Source organism: Pungitius pungitius, chromosome 17, assembly GCF_949316345.1.
Source record: "Pungitius pungitius chromosome 17, fPunPun2.1, whole genome shotgun sequence".
Taxonomy (NCBI): Eukaryota; Metazoa; Chordata; class Actinopteri; order Perciformes; family Gasterosteidae; genus Pungitius; species Pungitius pungitius.
The window spans coordinates 1,405,775-1,418,352 of NC_084916.1; the positions used below are offsets into that span (position 1 = coordinate 1,405,775).

General features: G+C 45.6%; 1 protein-coding gene across 3 annotated transcripts in view; it reads right to left on the bottom strand.

Annotated features, from left to right (window-relative positions):
- LOC119219154 (ephrin type-A receptor 7) overlaps window positions 1-12,578 on the bottom strand; it is a 112,046-nt gene that overhangs the window by 1,509 nt on the left and 97,959 nt on the right. For all 3 annotated transcript variants that reach the window (XM_037474086.2, XM_037474085.2, XM_037474084.2), the window contains 7 exons: window positions 10,048-10,103; window positions 6,274-6,399; window positions 5,354-5,539; window positions 2,625-2,686; window positions 2,002-2,118; window positions 1,704-1,790; window positions 997-1,149 (listed from right to left, as the gene is read on the bottom strand). In XM_037474086.2, the coding sequence (XP_037329983.2) occupies window positions 997-1,149; window positions 1,704-1,790; window positions 2,002-2,118; window positions 2,625-2,686; window positions 5,354-5,539; window positions 6,274-6,399; window positions 10,048-10,103 (787 nt within the window). The remainder of the gene's footprint in view (window positions 1-996; window positions 1,150-1,703; window positions 1,791-2,001; window positions 2,119-2,624; window positions 2,687-5,353; window positions 5,540-6,273; window positions 6,400-10,047; window positions 10,104-12,578) is intronic.

Genomic DNA, 12,578 nt, shown 5'->3' on the forward strand with positions numbered 1-12,578 from the left:
AGCCAAGCGCCTCAGCCCCTTAAGCTCCTATCTCACTAAAGAGCGTTCATAAAAGGATTTTCAGCATTTGACATTTTCCATTTAATCAAAGCGGGGAGGTAAAGGGCACCACGGATCACAGGTGGACCGCCCGAGCAACAATTCCGTTAAGATATAATGTAGCAGTTTAAAGTGGATTAATATCCCCAGCGCTCTACAATGTTGACCTTTGGCCTCACAATTGGGAAGTTTGATAATATGAACCCGGGCTGAGAGGAAAGTTTCTGCTTGGGGAAAGGGCGCCAGTGGGGGAAAAAAAACAAACGTATCAAATTTAAACTGCAAAAAAGAAACCTGCTCATAATCCACTGATTTTGAACTATGCTCTTGCCTGCATGAAGAGGAGGCCTTCTTTCATCATGCCAGCAATTTGAGAGGATATTAGCATAATTACCCTTAAAAATCATCCCTTTGCTGCCCTGCGTGTTGTCGGCTTAACAAGAAAAAAAAAGTCAATGAATAATGTGCCGTGTTGCCTCTTAAGCAGAAAAAACACCTTTTTGTTTTGTGAAGGACACAAACGATCTACAGGGACCTGTCGACTGGTCAATCTCCTCCACCCTTTAGATGTACTTGAATGAAGATTTCTTTCCAGGATGGCTTTATGGGACAGGAGGGGAAGGGGGGGGGCACTAGAAGGGGTTCAATGCGTCCTTAAGAGAAAACAGGATTGGTCACGGAGCTGATACGGACTTAAAAGAGGGGGACTTGGCTCGGCAAAAGCTTTCAGAGGTACTGTGGCTTCCTGGCCTACTTTTAATAAGATCCAAGCTGGGCATGAATACAGAGTTCATTGATAGAGGGGGGTGAAAGAGGGAGGGAGACTGTTAAAGTGCAGATATTCTATGAAAAAAGGAAGGGAGGGGAGAATATAAAGGACATGACTGGGGATATTAATGGAAAAGCACCCTCCTATCTCTAAGCTTTTCTCTCACAGATGCCCACACACACACTCACGTCCTGGTTGCCCATATCCCAGTAGGGTCTCTCTCCATAGGACATGACCTCCCACATGACAATGCCGAAGCTCCAGACATCTGAGGCCGAGGAGAAGCGGTGGTACTGGATGGCCTCGGGAGCGGTCCACAGCACCACGCTCTTCCCTCCGTGCTGCAGCAGGAGAGCAGCGCGTGAACGGGTGTGCAGAGTTCGTAGCACTTAAGCTTTAATATTCTTTGAGAAGCTTTTGAACACATTTTCAGGAGATCAAAAGAATGGGTTCACCTTGAGTGGAAGCAGCTCAATATGTTTTAGCGTTCCTGAGAGCTTATACAAACTGAACTGAACTCGTATGAACTTAACCTGACTTCGTCCGAGGCTCATATTCAAATATCAAAATATTACCACTGCCTGTGTGAACTTGAGGCTTCGTGCCACTTGGATGGTCATTTAATCGAAAAAAACGTTTTACGGTATAATCCCAGTTAAAGTAACTCATGAATATCCCTAATACTTAACATAATTAACATTGGCCATAGCAAATTCTAAAATATTTCCTGTTTGACTTATTAGGTCATATGTCATAATACCTGCTTATTGCTGGTCATAGTAATGCATTGTATTCTTATTATCATTCGTTTTAAATGTCGCTCTATGATCCTTCATACAAGCTGAGTATGACCCATTATAATAGTGTTTATTATGGGATGCCATTGTGTTCTTACCAGTGAGGTGTAGATGGCCTCTATCTTGTCCTCCTGAAGAGGTCTGAAGCCGGACACCTTGCAGCCCAGGTTAGAGTTAACCAGCACCTGATCAGTGGACAATTGAGTGTTTATCCCCTGCGTTTGCAGTTCCATCAGGTAAACACAGCGACACCCACATGTGACAAAAGGATTCACAACAGTATTGTCTCTTCTTTTTCATGGTTGCATATTGCAGTAACAAAAAGCTACAGCCAAGTGATTGTCAAAGACCCTATCTGACCCCCCCCCCCCCCCCCTTCCAAACCTGCTCCCTTACCTTGTGTGCGGCCAGCCGTTTGTGGATGAAGCCCATATCGGTGAGGTACTTCATCCCCGAGGCCACACCGGTCAGCATATCCATCAGCTGCATGACGCTCAACTGGCCTTCGTGTTTCTGAGGGTTTTGTGTGGCAAAAGAGAAGTGAGCGAGGAGACGGAAAAGGGAAGGAAGACAGGAAGGAAGTGAATGGAAAAGGACGAGAGGAGAGTAACAGTGTGTATACAACGATCCGAGCCACACATCTGTTACTACGGCACAATGATGCGCTCACTGGGCTAAATCCCTTTATATGGAGAATAAAAACAAACAGGCTATTAATTCATATCATTATAAACCACGCCGCAGTGGTTCACAGAGCAGAGGGGCACAATAACAGTTTACAGAGGCTTACAGCAGAATCACTCTATTTGTGCCGGTAATTATGGTACATTTCCTTATTACTGCAATAAGCACAGCTGCCCCAGGACTGCATTGTAATAATAGGGAATATAGGATCATTAGAGCAAAAGGCCTTGTTTGTGAAATAGCTCCGAAACGGACGAGAATGACAGGGCTTAATTCTGTTATTAGACCAAGAGCAAATACGTCTGCATATGTGCATTTAATCGCACAAAACTCACCCTAAGGAAGGAATCTAAGGCCCCGTTTGTCATGCTCTCCACTATGATCATCATGGTGTTACCTGCAGAAAGACAGGAGGGCAGATGAGTATGTGAAATCGAGGTAAGGCAATAGAGACAGAGAACCAGGGGGGGCAGCAGAGTAAGTCTAGTCAGCCAGTGTGCAAGGCAATTCTTCACCCAGTGAACTGTGGTGAAGCCAGAAGAACCAGTGTGATGCCCTGGCTGTCTCAAAGTTTAACAACCCTCAAACACTCACTCGCACACCATCCATTCGCACACACACACACACACACAGATGGCAGAGATCCAGCCGTGCTATGAAGTGCACAGAAGAGGAAAATGAGACGGCAGCAGTTGGAGTGGAGAGGAAACATGGAGAAAGGGGGAGTGGATTATGGGAGCTTGAGAGAGTAAAATAAACCTTTATGGATATGTAAAGCGCTAAGAATGATATACGATAAGCAATCAGTGCCGGTTTATGGAGGCACATTGCAAAATATCATGACTTGGCATTGGTACATCCACAATTGATGGTTTGCCAGATCCCAGGCTTTCAGGATGCCATTTGGAAACAACGTGTGCGATGTGGGTCAGCCAATCACGTCATTCATGCGATTCAGAGGGTTCAACCGTGTGTGGGTGGAAATGACAAATAGAAGGAGCTACTTAAAAGAATGATATAGTTTGTGTCAGGTGATCACCTGCTAAAAAGCTTTGTGTTTTAGATGATGTGTAACAGAAATGCAGAGGGAGGAAAACTGATTGTCTGACAGAGAGGGGAAGTCGAGTAAAAAAATGCTTTCTGCTTCCGCCTACAAATTCAGACAATGTCTAACACACTTGTAAGTCGGAAACTGAATTCAAATACTTTCCTCTTCTGCTTCAAACACAGGTGGCAAAACTACGTCGGGTGTGCGGTCCGTCAGGCTGTCGGAGGAGCTGAAGGAAATTGAAATATCCCCATGAGGAGGAAATATCGCCACGTTCTGAGAAGAGGACGAACACCGTCACAGCCAATCATACTTAACAAAGCTACCTAGTGGACCCTGATCTTTACCGCTATGCGCTGAGGTAGCAGCCGCATTGGATCGGATTAACAGCTCGGTAGCTTCTCACGCCGAGGGTTGAGAGAGTCTGCTCCCTGAGATGTTAAAATACTCCTGGAAGGTATCAAATCACTGTATTGCTATATCATATAATCAGTGGAGGAAAGTCATTTGGTACATTTGCTTTACTACTGTTATTATTTACAATTTTGATGGACTGGATGGAGGCGATCTTATCTTAACTTATGGCCTGGCACTTTATCTAAATAAAGTTGATAATGATCTGAACTACTAAGACCTGCAAAGCAGGACACCTTTCACATTGTGCTATTTGTACTTTTAAATCTAAATACCTGTTGCTGTAAAACGTACGTAAAACAGTTGTCATTAGCACTCACTATTCATTTGTGATCAAATATTTTGCAGTAACCAATTAAAACTGTGCAATAGTAAGTAACTTTTAATGATTTTAGAGAAAATTGCAAATGACATAAGTGTCCCTCAAAATTCTGAGAACAAACCGATGATTCACGTGGCCCTGAATTATGGCAAGAGGATGAGAAACTGCATTAGGAGGCTGTCTGCGGGGGGGCTCAATGTGGTGGAGGGGATGGAAGAGGGCTCATTGAGAATGATGAAGGGAGGGGTAAGTGATCTAAAGCAGGTGGTTTGTACTCTAACAGTATGCGGTGTGTGTGTGTGTGTGTGTGTGAGTGTGTGTGAGTGTCAATGATAGTGAAAGAGAAAGTGAGCATACAGGACCGCCTTTCTATGTGTGTGAGAGAGTGTGCACGTGACTTGTCTATAAATGACTGTGTGTGTCTGTACATATGCTAGTGTTTGCGCATGTGATAGTGGAAGAGTTAAGAGAGGATCTCAGTGGCCCGCTGGGTCTCTAGCACCAATTACTGTACCCTGCACATCTGCTGCCATCCTACTGAGCACAGAGTGCTCGGCACCGTGCCCCTCACACACACACACATACGTGCACACACATACGTGCACGCACACACACACACACATGTGCGCGCAGACACAGACACACATACACACACACACAAACGCATCACTGCGGCAGTAACAGAAACTTCACAAACTCTTTAAATCTTCTCCCTTCACCTGCCATTCCCATTAACCTGTACCTCGTCTTATCCGTCTCTGATGTCTCCCCCTCTGTCTCCTCCTTTAACGTTTTTCTTTTCCCCTCCGTCCTACTTCTCCTTCCACCCTGTTTTCACTCTAGGACCTCAATTGCTACATGTCAGTCAAAATTGGGCCTCGATATGGCTCAGATGCGGATGTCCTATGGAATCTCTACTCTCTGCTATTCAACCTTGTTCTTCTTTTCCATCCCCCCCGCCCTCTATGCTGCGAGCGCTGACCCCCTCCACGCGTGTGATATTGAAGTGTATCCCCTCGTCTCCAGTGATACTCAAATGGTTCCCGTCCTGCTCCCCTACAGCCTGACTTCCCTCTCCCCCCCCTTCCCTTCCTCCTCACTAATGGAGGTCATGAACCCCCTTTATAAGAGTGGAAGTGGTCAAACTATCCCATTCCTCCTTTGATCCGTGGATACCTGGGACTTGACCCCTTCTGCGCTTCTTTTCATCTTCCCCCGCTTGCCTTCCTCACCAAGCTGCCTCTCGCTTTCTGCTCGATGTGCGTCACCGGCCCCCTTACCGGTGGTGATGACGCCCTCCAGCCGGATGATGTTGGCGTGGTCGAACTGCCCCAGGATGCCGGCCTCGCTGAGAAAAGAGCGCCGCTGTTTTTCGGAGCAGCCGGCCCGCAATGTCTTTATGGCCACTGGCAGCTCTCTCTTACTGGGGAGCTTCAGGCAGCCGCGGCATACTTCCCCAAAGTCGCCTGTAGGGGGGGAACGGACAAGCTGGGGTCACGATCCCTCTATCGATTGATGAGAAACCAAGGAATGGCACAGTATTGCAGGTCACAGTGATGATGTGGAGTAATACCTGTGCAAAGATCAAAGGAAAGGGAGGAGGAATGAATAGCGGGTGGTTCGGGGGGGTCAAGTTGGACCAGAATCACATGGAGAAATACAAGAGGGATGACACAAATGAAAAGACACTATAAACGGAGAGGGACATGAATTGCAAAGGGATCAAAGGGAGATCAAAGATGGGGTCAGGGTGCAGGAGAGACATAGAGTGTGGCCTCCATGACATGGAGCTTGATTCTGAAAGAGGTGAATTGGTTTCTCCAATTTGTCTGAAGGCAGGTTGAGTTGGAGTCAATGGCCTTTACTCTGATCACTACCTTGGCCTCTCCAGAGTTTTACAGTGGAATTGCTTGAAATGATTTTGCTTCCGTTAAAGAAAAAGGAGCACTAATATTTATTTTATCTTTCTAAACCCATTGTGGTGGCCATGTCCTGCTGTAAATTCTAAGGAAAAATGTGCCATGTTACCCTTGATCATTTTACTCATTTCAAGTAGCACTGCTAGTCCAATTAAACCGGAGTGAAATGGCTTCTGTGTCACTCCGAGACACTGTAGGATTTGATGGGCAGGGAGGTGCTAACAAAGAGCTTAAATGTGCAACATTTGTGCGTTGTTAATGTGTGAAGAACAATCACGTACCTGTGTGCACAATTCTCTCTATCTTAATGCTGGAGTTGTCCAGCTCTTTGGCAAAGGCGTGCACAGCCTGCAGCAGGTCATCGCAGGTCTCCGGGTCGATGTAGGTCCTTCGGGTGGGGATCTTAACTGCAACACACAAACATGCATTATGAGGCATTACTCTCAAATAATGAATTGCACTGGCGAGGCAACGTTTGGCTCGAACATCGGTGCCCCTCCAAAACCCAAGTGATGTGCATTATTGCCACCCCATCACCTACTAGGTCTTGAAATGCAGCCCACCTCAGGTAACTAGTTTAACTTGACCTCATTGGGGCAAACAAAACTTTGCTTCAAACTGTGACATCTGTGCCGAAAGAGCCGTGGAGCGTACACGGGACAAGGCAAAGATCACAGTCCAATCAGGGGCGAAGAGGAATACGAGTCACAGAGCGGTGGGGCACGACATCGACAAGACAGCAACCCATAATGTGGGCTCCACATGCTTGTCTGCAAAAAGAAAAACACATCCAAAGATTAAAGTCAGCGCTAGTCCCATTGGTGAAACGTCCATGTGATGCACAAAGCAGATGAAAGGAGCCTCCCTCAGATACAATCACACTGAGATACCGTTAAACTTGATCAACACAAAGCACTGCATTTCTTTTTTTCTTTATCGAGGCTGCAGTCGGTGAACAAATTGACATGGCGGTGTCCCCGAACAAAGCATTTCTCTCCATATGATCATTGAACACAAGCCCCAAAATGTTGTCAAGGAACAAGTCCGTGTTCTTTTCATCCAGAGACTGGGATCAATATCTCGGGGTAACCACTGACTTTTGAGATATCGGTTTCTGCTGTCAAATCACGGCTGTGAGCGCAGGCTCAGTTTGACACGTTGAGTCATTTATCTGTGGTTATACACAGCATTGCAAAATATTAAAATTGCACTGCTGGTAGCTGATTTTTGGTCTTTATTCATTAAATACAAAATGCTTGTGTTTGTGTCTTCACAACTTGGCTAATTCTCTGCTTCTGTAAGTTTTGACCTTGCACATCTCCAGAGGGAGAGAAAAACCCAGATGAAAGGCTTTTAGTGCTCAAATCTGACTTTGGGTTCCCTCCACGCAGCTTTAGTCAGATCACAGGGCTCCTCCACAAGGCTTTTTGTCTGTTCCTGCTTTCTTCAACATGTTATCTCACTAAACACACACGCACACACATGACAAATAACAGGCACACACAAACACAATATGATCTTCAGGCAAAAAATGTGGACGTTCTTCGTAGAAAGTAAAATGCAGAGGATGCCATGACACTGGTAGTAGGCTTGCTGCTTGGCTCATGGTGTTAGAGTTTGTTACTTGGGCTTCCTAGAACTAACATCTTCAAAGACAGCACTACTCTACGTCCTTCATCCATCATGTGACATCTGGTGGATGTCCTAATAATAAATATACAACAGTGATGCAGTGTGGGCTATAACATGTTAATACACAACATCACGTTTTAATATCAGTCAAAATACAAACCATGAGGTCAAATTCTAAAAAGTCTTTCATTACCTTATCCAACCCTTAAAAGGAAGAGAAAAATGTTTAAATGATTGCTAAAGTCTTTCATAACCTCAACAGAATCTCCTCAAGCATCATTGAGCTGACATTCAAAGCTGCAACTGAGATCGACCGCGACTGTTTGACTGCACAACAGAACAAAAGCACCTGATCCCGCCATCCGCCACTGGTTTTCTTTATCAACCGCCAAACGCCGTGCACTAACAACTACAAAATAAACTTGCCAGCAAATCGACCAATAACAATCCACCGGTCACTACAGTTCTCCATCAGATGGCCTTTGGCCTTGATTACTGCATGTTAAGGATATTCTTCCTAGAAAAGGGCTCGTAATTTTCCCAAAAGCGGGGCCGAAATGTGATTACAGCTCTGGATCGACTTGAGGCACATAGTGGCTGCCTCATAACAACTTATTGATCCAACACACACACACACACAGGTCTGCTGGCTGGCGAGTACAAACACACTCAGAGATACAGTATGTTTGAGCACACACACTCACACACAGAAATGAAGGCAAATGTTAACTATGGGGCAAATTAAACCTTTTCTATTTAAGGCCTGGGCTGAGTGAAGGATCAAAAAGTATTTTTTGTCAAATGTTTCACAAACACTGAGCCACACACACACACACACACACACACGATGGGGTTCTCTACGTCTCATATAGATGAGCAATATGCTACAAACGTTCAGATACACCAATGACACACAGGCGGGCGCTTCGTTGGCTCGGTGGCTGATTAGCTTCAGGGTTAGCGGTGTCCCTGTCATGAGCGATTGAGGGGAAACTAAAGCACATTCACGCTTGGCTTCAGAATCGTCAGTGGGCCACGGAGCGAGTGTTTCCAGCCCTCATAGATTTTCATTCCACACAAAAGGCCTCCATCGGGCCTCGCTATCTTTCTCCATTCAAACGGGCTGATAAATAAATGTGGTCTATTAATCTGGATCGCGGATGAGTCTTGATCCGTTCTTCCATGTTTCTAGGTCACACACTCCGACATAAAACCAACGTTATGAGCGGTGTCACTTATGATGTTCCCCTGCCAACTCACCTCTTTAGACTGCAGCTCTCTACCCGTTGCTGTGCCCTTGGCTCTCTCCTCTTCCCTTTCTTCCTTCCTCTACTCTATTGCTCTCACACACTCATTCACTCTCACACCTTTACACATTAATATACGGTCGAGGGTTGAGTTTTTAAGGGTACTTGCCGGCGAACAGATGGGAAGAGAAGTCTTTGTTAAATCATTGCTTACAGGGATACCACTACCTCTCCATGGCAGAGAGTCCTGAGTCAGGGGGCAGCAAATGGACTTTAGAGACCGTGTGTTGGATATAGAGACACAAAAAACATGTCTTTGTGCCAATTTATGTAAGTGTCCGTGTCCTATAAAAAAAAGGTGTAGCTGTGTTTGAAAAGCAGGCCAAAAATGAAATTGCATTTGTATGTGTGTGTGTGTGTGTGTGTGTGTGTGTGTGTGTGTTTCTGTGTATATTGCGTGCTCGTCAGCTGTTGACATGTCTTTGTTTGGGCAGATTTAATTCCCAACCGCATGGCTTCGGCTCATTATTCATCAAGCATAGTGCTCCAAACCTCTCCAGAGGGCCCAGCATGCTGGGAGATTAAACAACGAAAAATGAGCACGCTATGAGCCCCCCCCCCCCCCCCCCCACCTCCCCAAACACGCACACTGACACACAAACAGGAAGAGAGATGTCAAATCGCCTGCATTCTGTCGCTGTTAAACAGAAAAGCCTATTGGGAGCTTTGGGAGGAGAGTTAAAAAAAAACACATACAGACAAGAGAACACACACAACAACATTTAACGTCTGTTTTGGAGGCGCAATCTCTGCTGCTGCCTGCCTTGTTCTGGAGCTTTAACCCGGCTTCTCCCCTCCTCCAGGTTTCAATCTCTCCCCATCAAACTGCTGCACGCGCACACACACACACACACACACACACACACACACACACCCTAATGGAGTTCTGCACGCACTCAGAATTAAGAATGAATGCTGTGGTGCTTCTTAATGCCTTAAAGTCAACGTGAAATGCAACCGAATGTGTGTGTTGAGATGCATTCCGACACATGGGAATGGGGAATATAAAGAATAGTTTGACACATTCTACCCCCTCCCCCACCCTCCGTCCTCAAAATGTGGACAAAAACACCCACTGAGTTACCCGGTAATAGAGTGATCAGCGCTGTCACTTACACTGGAAGTAAAGTTCCTCGTCTCCCTCCTGAGAGGCTTTGCTGTAGCCGCATTGTCTGAAAAGAAAAAACAAAGAAAGGCATCAAACAGTGTTTCCCCCCCCCCCCCCCCAGTTGGAACACAAATAAATAAAAGCATCAGATGTTGTTGATGTTGCAAAGCGACAGATTATATGGAATGTGCAAAACACTGAGGTGAGAGGACACGATATTGACCCTGGAGATGGAGAAGCATTCTGATGCAGAGGAGCTGATGAACAGCCGCAATAAGTGAAAATCCTGCCTGATCAGAGCGAGCGAGTCACAGAGACACACCGATAGGCAGCGGATTCATACGCCGCTGATGTTTCACCCTGATGGAGGTTTTAAAAAAAGATGAACAAACATGCTTTCTACAGGCACGTGCACACTGTTATCTCTCATCCCTCACCACCACATGGGGTCTAAAGAGGAAAGAGCTTTCTATGATCTGACTGCCGATGGTTCTTTGGCTTAGAGCTCGCAAACAATCCCCAAAAACGCACCCCGCTTGAGATTAACAAGCGATGGACGGACAGCACGCTCACTTGGATTAGAGAGACGGATGGAAGCAACCGGGCTGCAGCCGAGGAATTGAAAGCGGGCCGAGGGGCTGCGACCCGGTACCACGTGGTCCGTGGGGACCCCTGCACTAGAGGTTTATGATAGGATTCATGTTGGGTTTGCATGGGTGTGATTGATGGTAGGGAGCGTGGGGACAAGAGCCTACCACAGTTGTAAATACGATTGTCTGTATCAGTAATATGATAGTATTTGCAAAAGCATTTCAAATTATTTTTCAATTTTTATTGTGATTTTTTTCTTATATTATATAATATAATAATATATATAATTATATATTATTATATTATTGTATTATTAGGATTTCCATGAATTAATTTGATTTTTTTATCGTATAATCGATCCGTTGAATAGATGCTACAAACACATTTCAAAATATTTCTTCCCCAGAATGATAAAAAAGATGACAGAAGAGCAAAATGCCAACACGCGTGCTAACTCAGGGATAGCATTAAATACGAAGACATGAACCCAGGGGAGAACCATTACATTTTGTGTTTTCTTTTGGACAAATTAAAAGTCACCACAATGTAGGAAATGCTTAACGTTGACAGGGTCCCACAAACCCTTTAATATGTGCCCCCCCCCCCCTCACTTCCATTCAATATAGAAATGCCCCGGTGTGTTTATAATTGCAAGCATCATATGAGGAAGTGACAGCATAACATAAATAATTGTGGCGGCTAATGTTTCAGGGATTGTAGACTGGGACAGTCTGCTAAATGAGCTATGATTGATGACATTGGGGGGGGCACTCTTTGTGCATGGCAGAGTCAATAGTTGAGGTTGTCTACGCTTGTGTCCTCGGAGAAGTGTGTGTACGTGTGTGTCTGTGTCTGAGAAAAAGGATCAAAGGGAGCGCAGTGCACAGCTTCATGCGTGTGCTCCTGGTTCTTTACGGGTATGCACATGCAGGTTAAAAGCACATGGGGTTATGCACACGTGTGCACGACTGCTCGCGTTCAAATGATAGTATGTTGTATGTATCGGAGGGGGGGGGTTGTTGCATGTGAGTGTTTGCATTGGTGGACGTGATGGGCTGACACATCCCTCAGACTGTGCAGCAACAGGGTCTGGAGACAAGGTCAGGACCCTGTCTGTCAAAACACACCAGCAGACACATGCAGCACAGATCCTTAGGGCAGGAGATACCAGACAGGGTAGAGGAGACAAGAATAAATAGATAAGAGAGCACAGCGGTTAGGGAGAGGAGGGAGTGGGGGGGGATAAGGACGAAAGGCATGTACCAGGAGAAACAAGATGCAACCGAGTAAGCGACCAAATGGTTAACACGACAAGAGGATTGAGGTGAAGCACTGAGAGGAGATGCGAGGAAGTCGAGACACATCCTAATAACTGGGCCGAAGGGTTTGCAAGGAAGAAGACATAGTAGAGGCACACAGAATAGACCATGGAGTACAAAGAGAGGTGCAGAAAAAGAAGCAGGAAAGGAAGAAGGAATGGGTGGCAGTAAGGAGTTTATGGAAAGGATGGACGCTCGAGGCGAAGGAGGCAAGGGCTGAGTTACATGAAATGGAACAGCATGCAGAAGTGGAGGGGTAGTAGATTTAAGGGAACAATCCTAATGAAAGGAAGGATGCGTGGAGACAGGCAGGCAGCTAAGCCTCGGTGAAAGGAAATAAAGATGAAAAAAAGATAATTGACAGGGCTGCATGGAGTAAAAGTTGCCTGACTTGATTCCACTTTGCCTTTTGAATGTCACAGATGTGACAGAATTGAAAAAGCAGATGCAAAGCCGGTCTTTACTGGAGGGCTGCTTCTTTTTGGGTATTTATCCAAAAGACTCATTCTGCTGTGGAGCACAGTACTGAGGACAGATGTGGATGTAAATGTGGAACTAAACAAACACCTTGGGAAAAAGGCTAGGAAAAGGGGCACTGGGTTTGGCCTATTATCATTCACCTGGTAGTA